The sequence below is a fragment of the Miscanthus floridulus genome, chromosome 6 (assembly GCF_019320115.1).
Source record: "Miscanthus floridulus cultivar M001 chromosome 6, ASM1932011v1, whole genome shotgun sequence".
NCBI classification, from domain to species: domain Eukaryota; kingdom Viridiplantae; phylum Streptophyta; class Magnoliopsida; order Poales; family Poaceae; genus Miscanthus; species Miscanthus floridulus.
In genome coordinates this window covers 80,627,214-80,650,092 of record NC_089585.1, presented here as the reverse complement: position 1 = coordinate 80,650,092, position 22,879 = coordinate 80,627,214, and the positions used below count along the sequence as shown (strand labels likewise).

Below are 22,879 nucleotides of genomic sequence, written 5' to 3'. Positions count from 1 at the left end.
AACAGGATCCCAATCACAGTCATTGCAGATTATAACAGTTTATTCAAATATATACCAGAGTAAAAGATAGCAGAAGTCTTAAGATAACATAATTACAAACCAGTTGTTTTCAAACTTACAATACCATAAGTGTCATACAACCATAGTAGCGGGATAATATTATATTAACTTTATTTATCATACAAACTAGTGCCTTGTCCAAAGGCCATTCATTAATCCTCATCGTCGTTGACTTCAAACACCGACATGCAGCAGGGACCAAAACAAGCATGCGCATGTGACTCACCTGCAACAAGGGTTAACAAACCCTGAGTACAAAGGTGCTCAACAAGACTAACCCGACGTAACAGGTGTAAGACTTTAGGGATGCAGAGGTTTAGGACAAGGTAAGGATGTAGCAAAATTCAAAGTCCTTTGCCAAAAGCTTACTATATTTATCCTATTCTCAAATTTTACCCCTAAGTCCTTTTAGTTCATTATCTCAAACTAAATGTACATTTCCCATATTTCAATCCTTCTCATTCCATTCTTTTCTCATATTTCAGTAATTCACCAGTCCTGCATTGCTGCTGTAATGAATCGAGTCTCCATATCCGTGGAGCACCAGCAATTCAAATTGATTCAAGTCCTAGCTGGGGATTCCTTATCACACGACATATGTAGAACTTAATCTTGCATATATCAACCTCACTACCGGATCCTCCTATACTAAGCCATCTCCACGCCACCCGAGAGCACAGCACACCTCAAATCCAGCCACATTCCAGCCATGAGGGTACACGCTACTCCCGCCATCTCTCCACTCCCAGTTGAAAGGTCCTTGTTTGGTTTTGGTAATTGAGTGACAACCTAGGTGGACTAATTGTGTTTATGTGAGATACACAGGTGATTAGTCCACAGGTACATGTGTGTGAGCAACATATGCCATGAAGGTGAAAATGGCTTGGAGATGTTGCAAAGCTCACACATGTGATGATGAAGGAGCTTATTGCACATGAGACATGACATTGAGTCATGTGATCAAGGTGGTGAAGATCAAGACAAGACTTGGCTTGATGGACCGGTTGCAAGCATGAAGGGCAAGTCGAAGGCTTTAGAGTGATGGACCGTGTGGCGGTGAAGCTTGAGCAAGACTTGGCGCCGATGGACGATGGCAACGACGAAGAGCAAGTGGAGTCAAGATCGATGAACCAATATGATCATATGATGATATGAAGTGGATCATATCATTGTTGATCGTGTTGGTGCATGTGTTGCATCAACATTGGAGGAGATGGAATGGAATGCGCAAGGCAAAGGTATAACCTAGGGCATTTCATTTCACCGGTCATAGGTGTGTAGAGAAGTTTATGACCAGGTTTAGGATAGATGGCCGTACTATCAAGAGGGGCAAACTTGTTTGCATATCGGTCATCTAGTGCCACTCGAGTGATCTAACTTTGCATTGTCGCTAGGATCGAGTGGCATGGCAAGTTGAGTGGCTAACATCCTTTGGGAAATGATTGTGAAAATGCTAACACACATACACATGGTGGTGTACACTTGGTGGTGTTGGCACATTTACAAAGGCGGTGGTGTTTGCAGGGTTGAGATGGGTTTGGGTGTTGGCACATTTACAAAGGCGGTGGTGTTGGCACATTTACAAAGGCGGTGGTGTCGGCGCTTTCGGGAAAATGGAATGTCTATTTTCTATTGCGCCGGATGCAAATTCTTGTGGTTAGCACACTTGAGCAAGGGTGAAGAAAATGGAGGAGATGCCAGCGTCGGTCAAGTGACCGGACGCTGGATCCAAAAGCACCAGACGCTGACTGCCTGTGTCTGGTCACACTGACGTGGAGTGTAGCAGTAGCTGGAGAGTGACCGGACGCTGGCTGCGTCCGATCGCGTTCGACCAGACGCGTCCGGTCATGCTCGGGAGCTTACTGGAAACGACCGGACGCTGAGGGTCCAGCGTCCGGTCAGTTGAGTGCTGCTACATCCGGTCAAGTCAAATGACCGTTGGAACCGGGACACGTGGTTGTCTGCGAGCGACCGGACGCTGAGGTCCAGCGTCCGGTCAACACGACTGGAGCGTCCGGTCGGCCCGATCGTTGCCCAGTGAAGGGGTAACGGCTAGTTTAGCCCTTAGGGCTATAAATAGAAGTGGCCTTCGGCCATGGCTGGTGCTGAGCACCTCAAGGGACTTAGTGTCCATGCTTGTGAGTGCTTGGGAGCCCTCCATCACACATATACTTGATAGTGATCATTCGATTGTGTGAGTGAGCGATTCTAGTGCGATTGCATCGTGAGGTTGCATCGAGTGGCACTAGGTGATCGAGTTGCAAGCCGGTGGGGCTTGTTACTCTTGGAGGTTGCCACCTCCTAGATGGCTTGGTGGTGGTCTCCGTCGAAGCCCGCAAGAAGCTTGTGCGGCGCTCCGGAGAAGTGCTTGTGAGGGGCATTGTGCTCACCCCGCGGGAGCCGCGAAGAGCAACTCTAGTAAAACATGTCATTGAGCTACCCTCACTCAAGGGGTAGGTTCTTGCGGCGCCCGACGTGCGGGCTTAGCGGGTGATGCTAATTAGCCGCCGAACCACCAAGTGAGCGGTCGACACAACGGGGACTAGCGTGTTGGCAAACACGTGAACCTCGGGAGAAAAATCATCGTGTCAACCTTGTTTTTCCCGTTGGTTTGCATCCCCATTACACAAGCTTGCAATTACTTTTATACATATTAAGCTTGTGTAGTTGCTCTTGTAATTAGATAGCTTGTGTAGCTTGCTAATTACCTTCTTGCTTGTGTAGCATAGAAGTAGCTCCCTTGCATGGCTAATTTGGTTTTAGTAACCTTGTTAGTCACATTGCTTAGTTTGTGTAACTAAGTATTTACGCTCTCTAATTAGGCATTGGTTGCCTTGTTATTGAGCATTGCTAGTGAGCTTAGTTAGCTTTGTACTTTTGCTTACTAGCATGTGTAGGAGCTCCCTTGTTGTTTAAAGTACTAGTGGCATAGGTTTGTGTGACCTTGCTCCTAGAATTGTTTAGGAGAGCTCTAGCTAGCCCGGCACCTTAGTTGCATAATTAGTATCTTTGCCAGGTGCTAGTGAACATATATAGAGGGGTATAGTCTTGGCTAGACCGATTGTTTTAATTCCGCATTTATATCGGTTAGCCGACGTGATTAATTTTAGAAAAGACTATTCACCCCCCCTCTAGTCGCCATCTCGACCCTTCACCAGTGCGCGGGCATTCATCTTAGTATCGGATTAGCTGAAGTAGGCTTACCGGAGTATGTGACCAGTACTACAAAGTGTCTCGTTCAGAAGATCCACAATGAGTGGCCTTTAAGCGACATAGCCGGCAACATTACCCAACATTCAAGATAAGTCACCCGACTAGTCTCTAGTTCATTCAACCTTCTTTCTTTCTTTGGCCAGTATGCCATCTTTGATTGTATCAAAACTTTTACTTTTGAAAGCCTACTATAAAGCATACTAAGCATTCTATGCCTTCGTAAATAGAAACATCTTCAAGGATGGTAAACAAGTAACAAGGTAGGTAATGCATCAAGTAGGTAACATTTGAATTAAACAACTTAATGCAATAAGTAACATAGGTGATAAACTTTTCAAAGTAATCAAGGTAAGGGCTTAATGCATAAACCGGGGCTTGCCTTTGTTGACGATCTCAGGTTCCGGATCAGTACCACAATTATCGAATCCCGTGACAACCGGGGATTCTTCCAGAACTTGCTCAACTAGAATCGTTTCATTCTCGGGTTCTACACAAAATGATAACATATGCTTTAATATGATGATAATGTAAACATGATGCTTTCACGGTACATGAAATGTAAAAACACCCGCAAATGATTTTATTTCACGGTACAGTTGCAAGCCAACAAAACCAACTTGCAATCCTACCATTAAGAACCACACATGTGACTTGACCAAATGGACCTTGAAACCCTACTAGTCACAAAACATGACCAAAACAAGATCCAACACTAATCAAACACTTAGGGTTTGCTTTTATCTATTTTTGAATTAATTTGGAATTAAGCCCAAAAATGAACTTGTTCCAAATGACCTAAACATTTTATGTAAGATTCCTCATGACAAATTAGTGTACCAAAACAAATTTCATAATTTTTGGAATTATACAGTGACCTACAAAAATCATGGAAATTGCATTTTTCAATTAATGGACTGAATATTTGAACATTAAAAATTTATTCAAATTTCAAGTTTCAAATTTTTAAATCATACTAGAACATGTACAGAAGCCACACACAAAATTTTAGAATTTTTGGAGCTATCATGAATTTCCTACAAATTCCCAAAATTTTAGCACTATTCACAAATTCAGAAAATAAAAATCATCACTGTTCTTCTTCCTCACTCGCACTGACAGGCTGACCCCACTGTCAGTGACTCAAAGCAATCACGGCAGCGCTACCCTCACTGACCGGCCGCAAAATGCGCCGACGGTGACTCTCTGGCGAAGCCGACCTCACCAAAATGATCTACACCTTACTACGAACCCATCCCCATCCTTGGAATGGTAGAAGGTACACCGGAGAAGACCCCACGCCGGCCATGGCGGCTCGAGCACGTCGGCTCATGGCGTAACCCTGGCAAAACTACGGTAGAGTCAAAAGCGAAGTGAACTTCACGTTCAGTGGCTCACCACGGTCACGTCGGTGGGCTTGGTGAAGGCGGAGATGGTCTGGAACGGCCTAGCCACATCGAGGCGATGGTGGCGGGGCTCCAGCCGGGCTCGGGGAAGAAGCAGTTGCGCCGGGCGACTCCGGCCAACTCAAGCGGCGTAGGCAAGACACCGAGAAGCGTAGGATCGAGACGATCGCGTAGGCGTAGCTGGGCATGGCGGATGCTGCTCGACGGAGGCTACGACGAGCAGCGGAGCAAAGCAGAAGGTGAAAAACGGAAATGACGACGACGTGCTCCTATTTATAGCAAGAAGGAGGGCGTGCGGTGTTGACAGCACACAGGCGAACTCGCCACGGAGGTTTGGGCGTGTCACTACGCATGAAAGCGGCGAAATCCGATCGGCGGTGACCTTCGCGTGGCGCCAGCGGCAAGGAGAGAGGTGGAGGTGATTTTTGAAATAATTACAGAACTGCCACTACGTCCATTTTTCAAATTACTCACAAATTTTCTAAAGAAGTTGAAAATCTCCAAAAATGAAAGTTGTTCAATTTTTCAAACTCTACAACTTTGCTTCTAGAAATATTTTCAAATTCTGCCTCCATTTTGAAATTTGAATTTGGGGTGCATTTGAGCATTTGAATCATTTCAAAATTACTCCAAATTTTATATGTAAGCTTGAAAAACTTTGAATACCAAAGTTGATCTACATAAAATAATCTCCAACTTTGCTTTTTGCCTCAACCCCAAATCCCTCATGGATTTTGAATTAGTCAAAAGGGACAAAAAGGACTTTTATAATTTGAATATGAATTCAAATTTGATTTGTCTTCCTTTTACTTAGATTTTGATTTTTGACCAGTAACATGGCCCATTAGGGTTATTTGAGTTAAATGACACATGGCCTCACATGATCACATGAAATTTGACCCTTGTGGTCATGATCTTTATTTAGGGTTTTTGAAACACATCACATGAAATAACAACATTATGAAATAAACCTTATTTAGTGAATGCATTCAAAACTTTATACTATATGAATGCTTTGCAATGCACATGATGACATGTCAAATTTTAGTATTAGGTCAAAACACCAGAGGTGTTACAACTAATGAGGCTACTCTCTTGGATTCATGAATCTCAATTTCCTTCTCTAAAACCTTACTGGAGTCGACCGGACGCTGTCTCTCAGCGTCCGGTCACTTGACCACTCCAGCATCCGGTCGCACCGAACGTAGTCTCTTAATCAAATGAACTGACCGGCCCCTGCGGCCAGCGTCTGGTCACACTGGAGCCAGCGTCTGGTCAGCATTTGACCCTCCATTCACTTCTAACTCTCAAACATACGTGAATGAAGTTTGCTCCATAGGATCATAGGGTTGTTGTGGAGCTACCTAGTGCTAGTTTTAACAAGTGTGCACCACACCTAACTCACTAGACTCACCTAGGTCAAGCTACCCATCCATACTCCCCTTAATAGTACAGCCAAAGGAAAAAACAAAGTCCTAAACTACTCTAAGTGTTACTCCAACTCCAATCGACACTTAGAACTAGTCATCCTTAACCTTGTCGTCCATCCTTTGAAAACCGAAACAATTTCCATCGTAGGGGCATGACAACCTTGATTGCCCAATTGATCTCCATTACCATGACCTAACTTAATTGCCTCTGCAAAACACACGTTAGTCATAGTAATCTTGTATTGTCATTAATCACCAAAACCCAACAAGGGGCCTAGATGCTTTCAGCTTCCCTGCTGGGAATTCATCCTCCTCCTACAAAAGGTTAGTACCAACAAGAGGCATAGCACTAGGAGTAGGACCAAGTGGATATATAGGCGATGTACAAGTTAGAGCATAACATGGTTCACCATAAACAACAAAAATAAATTTAAGAACAAATAAAACTTCTTTCATGTTACTTGAAGGTTCATTTAATGGTTTGCTAGAGTCTTTATCAAGGCCTTTCTTTTTCTTTTCAGCAAGTTCCTTTTCATATTGCACAATTTCAGCAGGTGTTAAAGGAAGCAAAGCAATGGTCTTTCCTTTAAATATAAAAGTATATCTATTTTGCCTACCATGATATACAACATTATTATCATATTGCCAAGGGCAGCCTAACAAAAGTGAACAAGCTTGCATAGGCACGACATCAAAATCAGCATAATCATGTTATGATCCAATAGAAAAATGCACACAAGCAGATTGTGTTACCTTTGCCTTACCACTATTGTTGAACCACTGAACATGGTATGAAAGTGAAAGAGCACATGTAGATAAACCAAGAGTCTTGACAAGCTCAGAACTTACCAAGTTATTGCTGCTCCCTCCATCAATTATAGCATGAACATGGAAATTATTGAGAATGAGGAACATTTGAAACAAATTATGGTGTTGTAGCGTGTCTACTGGATCAACTTGTGTACTCAAAACACGCTGAACAAGAATTGATTTGTAGTCTGTAGTGCATGCCACACTATCAATTACCTCATCAAGATCTTCAGCACTATCTGCAAATTTATCTACATAAAGATCAGTTGCAAATGCAAATTCATTCTCTTCATCACTAGCACTAGCATACCCACCATCATCAGTAGCAATATATGTGTATTTGCTAGGGCATTCTTTAGTAATATGTCCCATGCCCTTGCAGCAGTGGCACACAACTTTAGAAGAGCTACTAGAGGAAGGTGTAGCAGATCCACTGGAAGAAGGTGTGATAGGAGAACTCTTCTTTATAGACGCTGGTGGTGTCTGCATATTAGAAAATTTACTCACCTCGGTTGGACATGAAGGAGTGGATGGAGTCGCGGACGGAATCATGGAACACCTAGGTTGTCGTCCCTGTACTTTCCTTTCAGCTTTAATAGCATAATGATATAATTGGGAAAATCTAGTCCATTCTTTATAGTCAAGAACATCATGTATTTCACGACGCAAACCTCCAAAAAATCTAGAACACTTATCCATTTCATCCTCTTGTATGTTACTACGTGCTAGACCAATTAAAAGCTCCTGATAATATTCCTCAACAGTCTTACTATCTTGATTTAAACATTGCAATTTTAATCGTAGATCACGCTGATAGTATGGAGAAACAAATCTTGATTTCATTCGTCGTTTAAGTACAGTCTAGGTTTGAGGTATTTGAGCATTAGCATTAGCATTAGCATTAACATTATTACAAATATCATTCCACCAGAAAAGAGCAAAACTAGTAAACTCACTAGTAGAAAGTCGAACTCTATATTCTTCCGGTACTTGATGGGGGCTAAATTTTTTATCTATAGCCATCTCCTAATCTAAATAAGCTTTAGGATTAGCGGAACCAGAAAAAGGAGGTATCTTAAACTTGGTTTTAGAGAAAGGATCTTTATTCCCTTGGTTATTACCTCCCATACCGCGTTGGTTAAAGTTCAACCGATTACGGTTACGTGCATCCTCAGCACGTTGTTGAGCTTCGGCTTCAGCCTCCGCGTTGCCATCCTCCTCAGAGAGATCATCCTCATCATCTTCAGGACGTTGTTTAGGATGTTATTGTTCAACATCTTCAATCCTCTTGGCCAAATTGGTGATTTGTTGAAGGATCTCATTGAACTTGTTATCGACACAAAGCTCATTCTTAGAAACACAGTCATTGAAATCTGTAGGTGCGTCCTCGTTTCCTTGGCCGCTGCCTCTGGCTTTTTCTGACATGGTTAGTAGAAAGGAGAAAACAACATAAATAGTATTATCCCTACCAACTACTTAGGTTGTGGACAAGGAAAAACAAGGCACTCAACTTTCAAGCGTCTTACCACGGTCTTACAAGTGTTCTTACCAAAGCAACAGGCGGTGCAATCAGTCGATGACTGTGATACCATTGTAGCTCAAGTGTAATAGTTGCAAGGCGAACATGTACTTGGTTAGAAGAAAGTAGAGCTTGGATAGGCACAATATAGTAGCAAAGAAAAACAATATTCGAACTGAACAGCAAAGCTAAATAAGTATCCCGAGTACTTGTCTTAGTTGCTGGCCTACTCACGTTCCAAGTACCAGATATATCAAGTGATGTGAACAGCAAGAATATGATTAGGAATAAGGTAGAAATCAGCACACGCAAACACAGCTCAAATGACGCTCTTTATGTGCTCCTCTAGATATTGTTCCTCTTTTGCCCCTCTTTTTTCTATTTTTTTGGCTGTCGTTGTTTTTTTGGAAAATTTTAACTTTTTCTTTTATTTTTTTATTTTTCCTTCACTTAGGAGCACAAAAGAAGTAACCACAAAAAATATGAGCGTAAAGAAGTGAAAGGCGTGGCCTGTGGAAATTTCAGAAGAAGTGCTCAAAATCGACAAAAACCTTGTGACCACAAAAAGATAATCTTGTGACTACTTTTTGACCAAAATAAAAATCTCCGACCCTGACTAGTCGGGGGATGGACGGATCCAAAAAAATTTCTGATCGATTTTGATATATGGACGTCGAAATCCGAGTTCGTATGTGAAAACTAGACTAGTTTTACGAACGGACTCTGAATTAGAGGACAAAACGGGAACACTGCGCGCAAAATTAGTCACGACAGCAAGGATTTGATGGAAATAGTGAAGACAAGTGTAACAAATTAGATAGCATGGACTAGGGTTTGATGGATATAAAGGAAATACAGCAAGGCTTGAAGGTGTTCACGGATTATGATGAAAAATAAAGGGAAAAACAAAAACTGGACTAAAAACGATCTAAAACCAGCAACCAGAACTTGACCTAGACACAAACTCAACAATGCGAAATAGAAACAAAATTGCATGGCACAACGAGGCTATAGAACAGGGAATATGTGGCAGTATATATATTTTTTTGGCTTTTTGTGGACTATAGGTATTGCAAAAATAGTAACAATCTAAAGGAGAAAACAAAGTTATACCTAACGGGCAACTGATGATCCATATACTCAAGACCACTTGATGTAAACTTAGGCCTGATCTTCCAAAAAGTATGACAGTGTCGATTGGTGGAGACCCGATGTTCATGATCTAGGCTTCAAACCAAGACTAATTCATACCCCCGCAACCGTTACACCACAGCTTCGTTGGTTATCAACCACGCGAATGCGATTGACCTCGCTGAGAAGGCTTTTTTTGCAAGCGAATCAAGAACACAAGCAAGAACGGGATGAACGCAATCTAAAATTGCAAATAAATATGAGGCTTAAGATAACGAAAAAGAGTTCAAGTCTTTATTCGAAAGGACTAATTGCCACAGGCGAACAAGATCAAGAACAGGGGCCCTGGTTCATAGTAAACAGCCTTGGCGGCACAGTTGCAGCAAAATGATGTCTGTTTCATGAGAAAATTAAGAACTAAACAAAACTCAAATCCTAAGGAGAGGACGGTTGATAATTATAGAGTCTTGGGCATCACCCCCTGGACGCGCCCCCTAATGGGCCCAAACACGATACACGGTCCAACAGACCAAAAGACGATGTCGCAGCACCCTGGCAGATTATGGACGCTGACTTGTGACCACGATTCCTGTTGATTCTGAGCAGCTTTTGATGTGAAACTACTTGGATTGGCTTCCTTATCAAATTATCTTTCCATCCATATGTGGATTATCAAAAATGAACTCCAGATGCATCCTGGCTGACCAGTTTAAGGCAGACTGGTCCTAGAACCCAAGATGGGCTCCAACTTCAGTTGGACTAGGCCTCCACCATGAAAAAGATGAATTGGACACCCATGCTGGACCTCCTCCTCTCCTTGGCTTGTATGCGATGAAGTAGTGATGTCCTCATCATATACCCATCGGGTACGCACGTCCTCTAGCAAAGGAATTGGGCTGAGCCCGAGCACGCCCGCCGCCTCTGCTTTGGACTCGAGGGCTTGCCTTAGCCACACGGACTCATTTGATAGGAGTCTAGACCCGATCCTTGGCCCCCCTTCCTGGCTTTTGGCGCTAGTCAAGGCCTGGGCCTGAGACAAGTGCCCTAAGCCACCAAGGCTCGGAGGATCCCCTGCGCTGCCCCGTAGGCGCGGCGCTGTCAACCGCTCCCTCGATAGGGTCACGCACGGGGTGTGACGCAAGAAGACAAACTCCATCGCTGGCTTCAAGGGCTTATGGGCCCACGCATTAGCCCCTCAAGCCAGCCACCTTCACCATCAAGATGCCTCCGTAAGGTGCACCTGGTGGAGGTCGGTCCAAGCCGATATAGCTTGACACTCAGCATGTCACGGAGCAGCCAGACGATGCCTAGAGCTTCTTCAGCTCCACAACATTGCCACGGTGCACACAACGCCGCTGCAAGACCTTCTTGGACTCTGGCGCATATAGACCATAGGCTAAACTCCCCCGAACCGTCATGTACCTGACCTACCTCAATATATAAGGGGAGGTTAGAATCCTAGAGAGGAGAGGACGATTCCCAGATGATCCCAGACAAATCACTTGAGTCCTCATCGATCAGCTCATGCTCTACACCAGGAGCAGAGCCACCCAGAGAGAGGCACCAAGAGCTCCTCCCCTTCCTCAAACCGTCTTCCTCCTCTCCAATGAGGGGGAAGGCGTCACCGGCGGTGAGGTTTCTTAGGATCAGCACCGAGCGATCCCTACTAAATCTCTCTCACACACTCTGTTGTAACCCCCCAGATTTTGGGTGGTCTTGAGTATATGGATCATCAGTTGCTAGACATAGGGCCTCGATAGCCTGAACCAGGATAAACCGTTGTGTCTCCTCTGTGATTCTTATGTTCTTGAGTCCACCCGAGCCACCGGAGACACACACTCTGACACCCGACGAACAACAATGCTTGTCGTGGTTTGATGTAACTGTTCTATGCTGATCTACAAAAGAGTATACTTGCAAGAAGGCTTGAAAATTAGTAGTACTAAGATAAATATATGTGCAATTTTTTAGAAAGATGGGTACCAGAGCACTTCAAGGTTATTTAGGATTGCAAAAATGAGCACTTACAAATATTTATCTTAGTAAACTTTAGAATGTACTTATTTGAGCACATCTTTTTTTTGAGACGCTTATTGCAGCACATATGGTGCCACCTTGTTTAATAGTGCGAGCACATTGGTGCCTTTCCTAAAAGTAGCAGATAGTACTTGGAGAAAGCACATTTACAATACCAGATGTGTCTACAAAAATAATGTGTTCAGTCCCATAAGACCTTTTGGTAAATTCTTTCTCAGTCTGCAGAAAATTATTAGGCTATAATTTATAGTACATCTAGACAATGCACTTTCCTTTTATTTTACTCTTTGATAACATGTTCAGTTCATCATCTAATATGTTCCTTGTGTTTTGTTTTTATAGCCAAAATGGATTCAGGGAGACCTTTGACCGACATTATTATGGAGGGTTTCACTCCAGGTGCAGTGTCTAACAGTATCCCACGTCATAATGAATTACAAGCACGCGATGAGGTCCCTGCTGCAATGAAAGGAAATCAGAAAAGGTCCAAATATTTCACTATTAAGGAGGACGAAGTGCTGGTGTCAGCATGGCTAAATGTGAGTTTGGATCCTGTGTGATGAGTCAATCAATCAAAAAATACCGATTGGAAAAGAATACATGATTACTTTCATTCAAAGAAGGATTTTGATTTTGATCGGACACAAAGCTCTCTAATGAGTCGGTGGTCAGCTATACAACATGATTGCAACATATTTGCTAGTTGTGTTTCAAAGGCTAGAAATCAGCACCAGTAGAAATATACACATACATAACGAACTGCTTTCATCACTGAAGGAGTGGTACATCTGTCGATGACAAGGTTTGATGACCTACCTTGACATGGCAATTTCCTATGTTTTTGCTGAATCTCATGTGTTACCTTTGTTTCCCATTGCAGCAAGCAAACACATTAACTATGTATAAGAATGACGACCAATTTCACAGGACTTTCCAGTACATATATTGCTGGAAAATTCTCAAAGACCATTCCAAGTGGATGCATAGGCGCCAACATATACCAAAACCTATCACTGGTAATGTAGATGAGACTCATACTGCAATAACTAAAGTGGACAGGCCTACATGGACTAATAAGATGGAAAAATAGAAATTAAAGCAGTGTTCCAGCATTCAAGCTTTGGATTACTTATTGGCAAAGAAGAAAGAGGTGGATGCTGAGAAGGAGTTGAATAAAGAGGAAAGGGAGTTGAAGAAACATGAGATGTGCCAAAAAGCCCTTGCTTTACAGGAAGAAAGGATAAAACTTGACAAAGATAAATTTGACTTCGAGCGGGATCTAGAAGAAGAAAGAATTATGAATGTTGATACGAGCACCATGTCAACCGAACAACAACAGTTCTATGCTGATCTACAGGAGAGTATACTTGCAAGAAGGCTTGAAAATTAGTAGTACCATGTTCTTCAATTTTTAGATTTGCACATAGTGTGAGACATGTCTAATTTTCTGAAACATTTTAGTTGCCACCATTTCACAGCATATCGGATTCATTAATGTTCTTGTATTGAACCATGTTATCTATATCATGCTAGAATATATGGAGTTGCTTCTAACGTTTGCACCATCACATTTATATGTTGATGCCATGAACAATGTATTTGTAGATACTGATAGGGGTACTATGAATGCCATCCATTGCATCTTTTACATCAAACAAAGAATATAGGTCCTCAAACTAATACAGAATGCCTTGATGTCGTGGTAGTAAATGAAATCATTCCAAAATACTATTTGTAATTTTGTATATAAATCTAGAAAATTATGCCACAAGTGCTCGATAAGGTCGGCCTGAAGTTGTGTGTGTCTCCTTGTCCTTGATCTTCTTGTAATTTTGAATAAATGCATCGACCTCGGGTGTATCATCGTGTGATACAGTCACCTTTTCTCCCACATCATCATATCTGAAATCTTTTTGGTCAACTCCCTCGTCTTCAACAATCATATTGTGCATAATGATACAAGCCGTCATTCATGACAAGTTGAATTGCACTACTATAGATTTGAGTTTCCGTGTCGGCCCATCAGTGTCAGTTGCTATTGAACCGATAGTGATAACTCTTCAATGCCGGTTCTTAGCATCAAAATCGGAAAATGATTGGAGGTCCGCAAAAACCGATAGTGAAAGTACACACTACTGCCGGTTTGTGACTAGAATCGACAGTAAACCGACGATGATATATCACCGTAGGTTTTAGCCACAAACCGGTAGTGACATGCTGCTATCATTGACGGTTTTTGGCTTAAGCTGATAGTGATAAACCATAGTACAAAGAGCTGTCGTCCTCTCCTCCCCCTCTCTCCTATCCCGAGCACACTCACCCAGGAGTCGCGTGTTTTCCCTACTCCCTCCATTGTTGCAGCCGTTGTTGACCAAAATGCTCAATGAAGTTCTTGGATTTTCAAACATGGGCATGGTCTTCTTTCTTTAAGGTTAGTAAAAAGCATCCATTTCTTTGAATTTGTAGCTTTACAATTGTTTTGATGGCTAGACTGCTTAGTTGTTTCTCCATTTTAGAGAACACTTTTCAATTGGATTTTGAGGAAGACATCCAAATCGTGGTGAATCCATCTTCCAAAAGGTTGGTATCTATAAACCTATTTTAATTCATAGCAAATTACATGATGATTTTGATGATTGTTAGTATGTGATGCTTTTAAGTCCTAGCAAAATACATGGTGGTTTTAATTGCTAGCAAATTATATGGTAGCAAATTAGCATGTGATGCTTTAATTAGTTCTTGTGTGGAGTAGAGTATAATTTTTTCAATAGGGCTGTTAATTTCTATTTTGATGAGTAAATCATGTGATACCTATCAACCCATTGTTAGGAGCTACATTGGTGCTCAGGCTCTGACAACTGGTGAGATGTGCATGCCCATCGTGGGCGAGCTAGAGCTCCCGGCACGCAAAGCTCTATGAGACTATCGAGCATATCCAAGCTGCTTTATTTGGATTGGAAGTATTATATTTGGTAAATTGCATTGTGTTCTGGCTGCTAAGGCAGTAAGGAAGCTAACCCACGAGTTTGTGAGATAACGAATAAAGCGGAGGCCAGATAAAAAGAACAAGGACCGACTCGCCCATGGCGAGCTTGTTCACACACATAGTGTCATGGGCTTTTAGATGGGCCACTCGAGTGGCTGCTGTAAGACTGTAAGAGACACATGTTTCCTGAAAGTGCAATTTCGTGGGATCACCGTTGGATTGCCACGGACAGCGCAGATGCAACGACTACAGAGAACCGTCGCCGAGCCCGACTGCAGTGGATCTCATTCCTAAAACTTCAGCTTTTTTCTTTTTTGAGAAATAAACTTCAGCTATAACTCGACGGCTGGAGAAGAAGTTCTTATTTACTGAGAACATGCCAACAAAAACTAAACTGATTGGGACTAGCTGGTGGGCTGCAGATAAATCTGGTTCCGACATTGGGCCGGGGCAGGAACTGAAACCCCACAAGCCCAGTGCCCGAGTGGCGGAGCGGGGACATCCTCATGGCGCGGCGTTGGTCACCACAACACCATCCACTATGGGCGTGATTGGTTGCTCCTTGGTCTGCCAGCCGGGATGGAGGGCCTGTGCAGGCTCGAACTATCCCAGATGAGACCATGCACCTTGGCCTGTTTGGTTGTAAATGAGTGTAGCATACTAGATCATAGGAATCGTGTTTGGTTGTTTGTGTGGACGGTTTTGTGGTATGAATTGGTGTGCCCAGCTGTGTTTTGTTTGGCGCATGACAGAAGGTATGAGCACACAGGTATGATTTTGGTGAGGTTACCACTCTACTCAGCAGTTTGGAAAACCAGTGACCTGTGCATGGCATGTAGCCCAGGTACACAAAATACCAATAATAAGATGGTGATCAAATGATGTAGTATTCAACACATTGGCCTCAGATATCAGTTGCTCCACGGTTGACCTTGAGCTTAGAGCATAAGAAACAAACAGAGTAAGAAACAAAGTTCCAGTACCTCAACACAAGCTCAAGGTCATCAGTTCTTGGTAACGTAGTTGACATGCTTAATATGATATCATCATTGGCAAAGTAAGTGAGGTCTCAGCTTAATGATATGTTGGTACAATTTTTAGGTACTTAATCATAGGTGGCTGCCAAGGCAAACAAAAACAGATAGAAGAAAACTAAGATCATGTCCCATGGTTTGATGACAGCCATGAGAATCATATAGAATGCACAAAAAACAAATTGCAGCCACCTCAGAGTTTATTTTTCATGTTGCATCATTGGCCAAATAGATACCAAGAGTTTGAACATCACAGTCATATCAAGAGATTGAACATCACAGTCATAAATTCTAGATGCTTCAGCACAAAGAACCCTCACTAGAATCAGAGCTATGAACTTAAGTAAGACGCGGCTGCCACACCATAGGGTGCTCCTCCAGCGCCTAGGGTTACAAAGTAAACATCATCGACCAAGGCACTTTGCTCAGTTTGTAAATCGGACTAGACATCATCATGTGCAAAAATCTAGGCGACAACACATGTGTACAACAAATAAGAGGTGCACATCATATAGATCTAAGGGCGGAACAAGACGAAAGCAAATATAAACATGTAGATCAGCAAAAATGTCGCCCAGATCTAAGTATCTAAGAACATGAACCATAATATCAGTGGACAGCAAACAAAATCCACAAACGATTCAACAGAAATCACCGTACAGAGAGGGGTAGGAGATGGGGGCAGGTGAGATATACTATTGGAGCACTGGAGGACCAACACGAATCCGCCGGTGGAGGTTGACCGTATAGGTCAAGCGAGCTCGATGGGGAGGAAGAGGAGAGAGCGCACCAAACCAGGGGAGGAAGGAGAGGCGCGAAATGAGGACGGTAACCCTAGCCTAGAATGAGATCTCCCGCGTAAGCCGAAATCGTTCCCGCCAAGTATCGCGGTGTCCAGGATCGAGAAGGAAGGAGAAATCGAGAAGATAAAGACGTGCGGGATGGCGGAGAAGAAAGAGAGAGAATCGAGCATATATAATACGAGCCAGCGTACCGATCACGCCCTCAGGGCTTGTTTGGTTTCAGACTGGCCAGATTTGCCTGGAGCTCGCGTGAGTCTCAGGCGTCCGATTTTCCATGCCTGGGGATAGGATCAGCTGCCTGACAGGCATCTGCCTGCGAGGGCTCAATCCAAACACGCCCTCAGTGCACCCACTCGTGCCGGATAGACGTTGGACCGCCCCGTCGGGGCAACCAATCACGCCCTACGTCACCACCTCCTCACCGATCCCACGCCTGACGCCTCCCCAACCAAAGCCCTCTCCGTTCTCCGGTCCGGCGCCGCGGCCCGCAGCGATGGCCTCCACGGGGGGCCGCGGCATCATGGAAGAGATCTTCGCCTGCATCCCCACCCAGCCCATCCCCTCGCCCGCCGAGGGCTCCGTTTCCGCCGCCGCCTGTTCCGTCGTCGGTGAAGCCGAGGCCGACGAGGACCGCATCAGCCGCCTGGCGGACGCGCTGCTCTCCAACATCGTCTCCCGCCTCCCCATCAAGGACGCCGCCCGTACCGCCGCGCTTTCCCCGCGCTGGCGCCGCGTCTGGGCCTCCACGCCGCTCGTCCTCGACGACGCCCACCTCCTCCCGGACCCGGACGAACCCGACGGCCCCTTGGGCTTCGGCACCGACTGGCGCTCCATCGCCGACGCCGTCTCCAGCGTCCTCGCCGCGCACCCGGGCCCCTTCCACTGCGTCCGCCTCACCAACGTCTGCAGCTACGCGGCGGCGCGCGACCGCGGCGCGCTCGCCCGCGACTGGCTCCGCGTCGTCGCGGAGAAGGGCGTCGATGACCTCGTTCTCGTTTGCCCTCGCTGGCCCCTCAAGGCGAAAATCCCCGCCGACATCCTCCGCGTCGCCTCCCTCCGCAGCCTCTACCTCGGCCTCTGGGACGAGTTCCCCGGGAGCACCAAGTCCCTCCGCCGCGGTAACGTTGCCTTCCCCCACCTCGTCGAGCTCGGGCTCTGCCGCACCGACATCAAGACCGCGGACATCGACCACCTCCTCCAGTGTAGCCCCCTCTTGGAGAAGCTCGCGCTCGTTGCCTGCGACAACTCGCCGGACTGCGTTCGCGTCCGCAGCCGGAGCCTCCGTTGCGTGCTCTTCTGGATGTCCGTCGCCAACGAGGTCAATGTGCTCGTCGTCCCGCGCCTCGAGCGGCTCATCCTGTGGAGTGAGTGCCCCGGTGCCCGTCTCGCTGATGACTTCCGCACCAGGCTCAACATTGGCTACGTCCAGGAGCTCAAGGTGCTCGGCTACCTGGACCTAAGGATCCACGTGCTCGAGATCTCCAACACTATCATCGAGGTGAGCTCAATTTCGTCAAATTGATGTACTCAGGCAATGCTGCTTGCTGCAATACATATATGGATTCCTCCATAAGCTTCATATGTGGAACCATCATTAGCATTACATTCAAGTAATCGTGAATTCCAAACTTTTCGGTAGGCTGGGAGAAAGCCGAGTCCACGTACCATTGTTCCAAGTGTCCATATCCTGGCTTTGAAGGTCCGGTTTGGAGTTCGCAAGGAAGCTAGAATGCTGCCAAGCTACCTCAGATGCTTTCCCAATGTGGTGACATTACATATCATGGTGAGACTCCATTCCCCCTTGTCCTGATTTAGCATCTGCGCCATCTTCAGTGTATGATGCTTAACTTGAATCACGGATAATTGAACTAGCAGCATTTTGATTCTGCAGTCTGATGAAGCTGATGAGCCCACGGGCAAGCTCAACTTCAAGTTCTGGCAGGAAGCTGGCCCCATCAGCTGCCTTGAATCCCAAATCAAGAGGGTGGTGTTCAAGAACTTCCGAGGGGACCGCAGCGAGCTCGCATTCCTTAGGTTCATCTGGGAGAGAGCACAGCTGTTGCACAAGATGGTGATTGTTTTGGCCGATGGAGATGATCCTGCCTCGTTGGAGCAGATGGTAGCCAAACTGAAACCTCTGGCTTGCGCAAAACGGGCCAGCAAAGACCGCAAGTTGACCATCTTGGTGCGTAATGGAGGCTGCGTGTGGAGCTTCCACAGAGCATCTGATCTTTCCGTGAGCGACCCTTTTGATTGCTGAAGTTCTAGGTTTTGGATGTTCGCAGAGCCATTTTGCTGAACCGCCAACATTCCCATTTCACTATCTGTCAATTGCAGGACATATTTGGATCGCTGGCATATTTGTTGTCTAGATTGTTTACTGTCATCTCAAAAAATTACATTATAGTAGCTTTGAACATGAGACAGGCTAGTTAGCCCATGCTGCTTAAGGTTTCAAATTAGCTACAGTTTATTTCTTTGTGATGCAATGCTGTTTCATCAAATGCCTTTTTGGTTGTTGGTCGAAATTAACTAGTTCCATTGTTGCTATTTGTTATAGATTGTCAGGTTTGAGCGCAAATGCTCACAAACTGGTGAACCTGTTTAATTGAGTACTCATCCGGTTGTGCCCACAACGTTGTTTACAAGTTATCTCGTTGATCAGTTGACGCGACGGTGTTTTTCTGCACAATTTTCTTTAGCTACTATATGGTCCGTGGTCTTTCACGTATTCACTCTGATTCAAGAGGGCATGTGTGTGTGTTCACTGATAAGGTCAGCTGTTCAGAGGCACAGATATTGTACCTGTCTACAATCATGGTGCCTGTTGTTTTACTTGGATCGTGAAGCAATCAATCAAGGGGCGAGATGAATCATGTGATTTTGGAATGCTTCGGACTGGTAGGTATGTCGCTGGTTTTAGTGGCAGCTGTGTCTATATCAATCTGAACTTCTGAAGTAATCCAGGGATGATCAATTTGTTGTTTAGCTGTTATATGGAATGCTTCAGTTTCTGGAATCAGATGGCGGTGGCAGGAATGGTGTTCGATGGTTTGTACCAGCCGCTGGGTGTCTCGATTTGCTTGCTAGTTTTTGCACCCACCAGCCCGAAAATGTGCACGACCAGGTACTGGCGTATGGCGTGATTACGGTTGACGATCTATTAATACTCGTTTTTTATTAGATTAGAGATCAATATTCCATTTGTAAGGTACTGTGGATGCAACTCTATCCGGTCACTCACGTGCCAAACGTAAAGCCAGCACGTAGTTGTAGAATTGCAGCAGCAACAGCCAACAAGCTGTCCCGAAGTCCCGAACGCTGTGTCCAAGTTCTGCCTAGAAACCGACTGCATGGTGCTAGTGAACCTTTGGGAAGCAATGGACGATCAGCGCTCTGCGATTAGCCTCATCCTTGGTGATATCAGGATTATCTCAAGGAGCTTCAATGAGTTTACCTTTGCTTTTGCAAATAGAGATTGTGATAGGGTAGCTCATTTGTGTGCTAGACAAGTTTCACACGATCGAGTAATGGAGAAGCGGCATAATAATCCTCGGTTGGGCATCCATGAACTGCTAGCAAAATATTGTAATTCTGAAACTATCTGATCAATGAAGCTCCGTTCATCTCAAAAAAAAAAAAAAAAAGAGTCCCGAACGCTGCCACATAGCAGTGACAGTGTACCACCCGCTCTAATTTGCAAACGGACTAATCAGCGTCCCTAATTTTCCGTATAACTGACCGATGGGCCTGCGTGCGTGGGGGAGAAAGCGAGGAACCGAACGCCGGTGTCCCTCATTTGATTTCGCCCAGAAAACCCCAGCCGAACTCGCCGCCGCCCACACAGCACTGCACAGCACGCGAGCTCAACAGAAAACCCTCCCTCTTCTTTCACGGGCGCGGCGCGGGCTAGGAGCGTCGCCGTCGCCTCGCAGCTATGGCTCCGGAGGCCGTCGTGGAGATGGAGGACATCATACGTGTCGTCCTCCCCTGCCTCCCCGCCCCGCCCTTCCGCACCACCGGTGCCTCCCGTCGCTCCAACAGCCCCCGCGGCGGCGGCGGCGGCGAGGACCGCATCAGCCGCCTCCCGGACGCGGTGCTCTCCAACATCGTGGCGCGCCTCCCCGCCAAGGACGCAGCGCGCACCACCGCGCTCTCCAGGCGCTGGCGCCGCGTCTGGGCCTCCACGCCGCTCGTCCTCGACGATTCCGACCTCCTCGTCTTCCGCGACGGCGGCGGCGGCCGCTCCGCGCCCGTCAACTGGCCAGCCGTCACCGACGCCGTCTCCCGCGTCGTCGGCGGGCACAGGGGCCCCATCCGCTTCGTGCGCCTCACCTGCTGCTGCATGGAGCTGGCCGCGCGCCACGGCATTCTCCAGTACTGGCTCCGGGTCCTCGTCGCGGGGGGAGTCGAGGACCTCGTCCTCGTCAACCGCCCCTTCCCCCGCTCCCTGCGCCTCCCCGTCGACGTCCTCCACATCGCCTCCCTCCGCACCTTCTACCTCGGCTTCTGGCAATTCCCGGACACCGCCGCCCTCCCGCGAGGCCGAGCCGCCGTGTTCCCCCGCCTCCAGGAGATTGGACTCTGCGCTACCACCATCCACGCCAGGGACATCGACCACCTGCTCGCCTGCAGCCCCGTGCTCGAGAAGTTCGCCATTATCGCCAGCCTCTACCACACCCGCTCTGTCCGGATCCGCAGCTGCAGCCTCCAGTGCCTTGTCTTCTGGAAGTCCCTGGCGGATGAGCTCGACGTGGTCGTCGCCCCGCGCCTCCAGCGCCTAATCCTGTGGCAGGCGTGCCAATGCATGATCATCGGCTCCGTCACCTTCCGCACCAGGGTCAGGATTGGCCACGCCACCGAGCTCAAGGTGCTCGGCTACCTGGAGCCAAGCATCCACCAGCTCCAGATTGGCAGCACCATAATTGAGGTATCTCTTTCTCCTTTGTTTCCTCCTACGTTGCATAATTCATAATTGCATAAGCATAGCTCTATCTATGCATCGATCCAAATGTTACCTTCAATTTTAATCCATGTTCTCAATTGTGCTGTAGAGTGGAACAAAGATGATCCCATCTAGCATGGTTCCAAGTGTCAAGATCTTGGCCTTGAAGATACAATTCAGAATCCGCAAGGAAGCTAAGATGCTACCCACTTTCCTGAGATGCTTTCCCAATGTGGAGACATTGCATGTTCTGGTGAGATCCCATTCACCCCATATCGTTATAGTTTATTAATTTCAATCTCTCTCTTTCGAAACCCTCGAGCATTATCACCGTTGTTAGTGGAGTCACATATACACACACGGTGATTTTGCAGTCTCATGAAGCTGAGGAGCCAGATGGCAAGCTCAATTCGAAGTTCTGGGAAGAGGTTGGCTCCATCGACTGCCTAGAGACACACATCACCAAGGTGGTGTTCGACAAATTCAGAGGAGAGCGCTGCGAGCTCGCGTTCCTCAAGTTCATTCTAGAGAGGGCACAATCGCTGCTGAAGCTTGTGATTGTATTGGCCAATGGAGATCAAGCCTCAGTGGATGAGATGCTCGCTAAGTTGAAGTCTCTGACCACGGCGAAACGAGCCAGCGAATGCCCTACTCTGTTGGCAGTCGTCCGTGAGGGAGACAGCGCCTGGTACTTTCAGAGAGCATCCGATCTTTCTGTTAGTGACCCCTTTGATTGGTGAAGCTCAAGTACATGACCGATCTATTATTCTCCTGAGCTGGTCAGTTGTTTTTTTGTCATTCAGTGTATACTTGCTAGGCATTCCCCAGAATGTTGTCTCGTGTTGTGTTGATAGTATCAGCTTGGTAAGTGTGATTACAGTTCTGAGTGAATCAGGAGAGGTATATAGTTCATGCAAAATGCTGCTTGGCATTTCACTATTGAAAATATAGATTCTGCATAGCTGCTCTTGAGTTGACTACCTCCTAATGTTGTCACTGGCAAGTTTCTCAGTGGAAATTTACTTTATCCTGGGCATAGTTGGAACTGGAAAATGTCATATTGGTAACCCCAGATTCTGTGTATTGGTAACCTCCTAATGATTGTGGTTCTATGTAATTTCTTGAGCCTGCCGTTTGATTCTACTCGACTAGTTTCCATTGCTCGTATAGTCGTATTGAAGATTGTACCTGCACAGTGACGATATGTATGTGCTCGGTGAGAAATCAGGAAGTCACAAAGTTTTTTTCCATGGCGGCGCCCTTCTCCATCCTAGGGTTTGGCCGTTGGTGGCGGTGCCCTTCTCAAATGCGACCGACCGGCTGCGCTTAGACGCGAGGAGAGCAAGGGAACGGGTAAGACAGCGGTATTCCGGTCTTCTGGCGCCGCTCCAAAGGGCTGTTTCACAGCACGGACGGACTGACTGAACGGAAGGGCCAAGAAACCAACCAAATTTAGTTTTAGGGTCAGCTAAGTTCGAGAGAAAAAGGGCCAATAAACTAAACAGTAT

General features: G+C 46.0%; 2 protein-coding genes and 1 pseudogene across 3 annotated transcripts; all 3 read left to right on the top strand.

Annotated features, from left to right (window-relative positions):
* The first annotated feature begins 11,950 nt into the window (after nucleotides 1-11,950).
* LOC136461455 (glutathione S-transferase T3-like) lies at nucleotides 11,951-12,993 on the top strand (annotated as a pseudogene).
* Nucleotides 12,994-16,801: 3,808 nt separating this feature from the next.
* Nucleotides 16,802-20,014, top strand: LOC136458457 (F-box/FBD/LRR-repeat protein At1g13570-like). Of its 2 annotated transcripts, XM_066458392.1 has the most exons (4): nucleotides 16,802-17,924; nucleotides 18,066-18,209; nucleotides 18,318-18,611; nucleotides 18,987-20,014. In XM_066458392.1, the coding sequence occupies exons 1-4, from the start codon at nucleotides 16,920-16,922 to the stop codon at nucleotides 19,032-19,034; spliced, it is 1,491 nt and encodes a 496-aa protein (XP_066314489.1). In that variant the 5' UTR covers nucleotides 16,802-16,919; the 3' UTR covers nucleotides 19,035-20,014. The 2 variants fall into 2 exon arrangements, with proteins under 2 accessions (XP_066314489.1, XP_066314488.1); XM_066458391.1 differs by lacking the exon at nucleotides 18,987-20,014 and having other exon boundaries at nucleotides 18,318-18,866.
* A 240-nt stretch (nucleotides 20,015-20,254) lies between these two features.
* On the top strand, nucleotides 20,255-22,388 carry LOC136458456 (putative FBD-associated F-box protein At5g56700). Its single transcript, XM_066458390.1, has 3 exons — nucleotides 20,255-21,356; nucleotides 21,481-21,624; nucleotides 21,746-22,388. The coding sequence occupies exons 1-3, from the start codon at nucleotides 20,364-20,366 to the stop codon at nucleotides 22,109-22,111; spliced, it is 1,503 nt and encodes a 500-aa protein (XP_066314487.1). The 5' UTR covers nucleotides 20,255-20,363; the 3' UTR covers nucleotides 22,112-22,388.
* Nucleotides 22,389-22,879: the final 491 nt, after the last annotated feature.

Excerpts from the sequence above, each read along its gene's own strand:
- LOC136458457 (XM_066458391.1), top strand. The coding sequence starts at position 16,920 with ATGGCCTCCACGGGGGGCCGCGGCATCATGGAAGAGATCTTCGCCTGC. Across the intron at positions 17,925-18,065 it reads TCTCCAACACTATCATCGAG|GCTGGGAGAAAGCCGAGTCC; the intron begins GTGAGCTCAATT and ends ACTTTTCGGTAG. Across the intron at positions 18,210-18,317 it reads TGGTGACATTACATATCATG|TCTGATGAAGCTGATGAGCC; the intron begins GTGAGACTCCAT and ends TTGATTCTGCAG.
- LOC136458456 (XM_066458390.1), top strand. The coding sequence starts at position 20,364 with ATGGCTCCGGAGGCCGTCGTGGAGATGGAGGACATCATACGTGTCGTC. Across the intron at positions 21,357-21,480 it reads TTGGCAGCACCATAATTGAG|AGTGGAACAAAGATGATCCC; the intron begins GTATCTCTTTCT and ends ATTGTGCTGTAG. Across the intron at positions 21,625-21,745 it reads TGGAGACATTGCATGTTCTG|TCTCATGAAGCTGAGGAGCC; the intron begins GTGAGATCCCAT and ends GTGATTTTGCAG.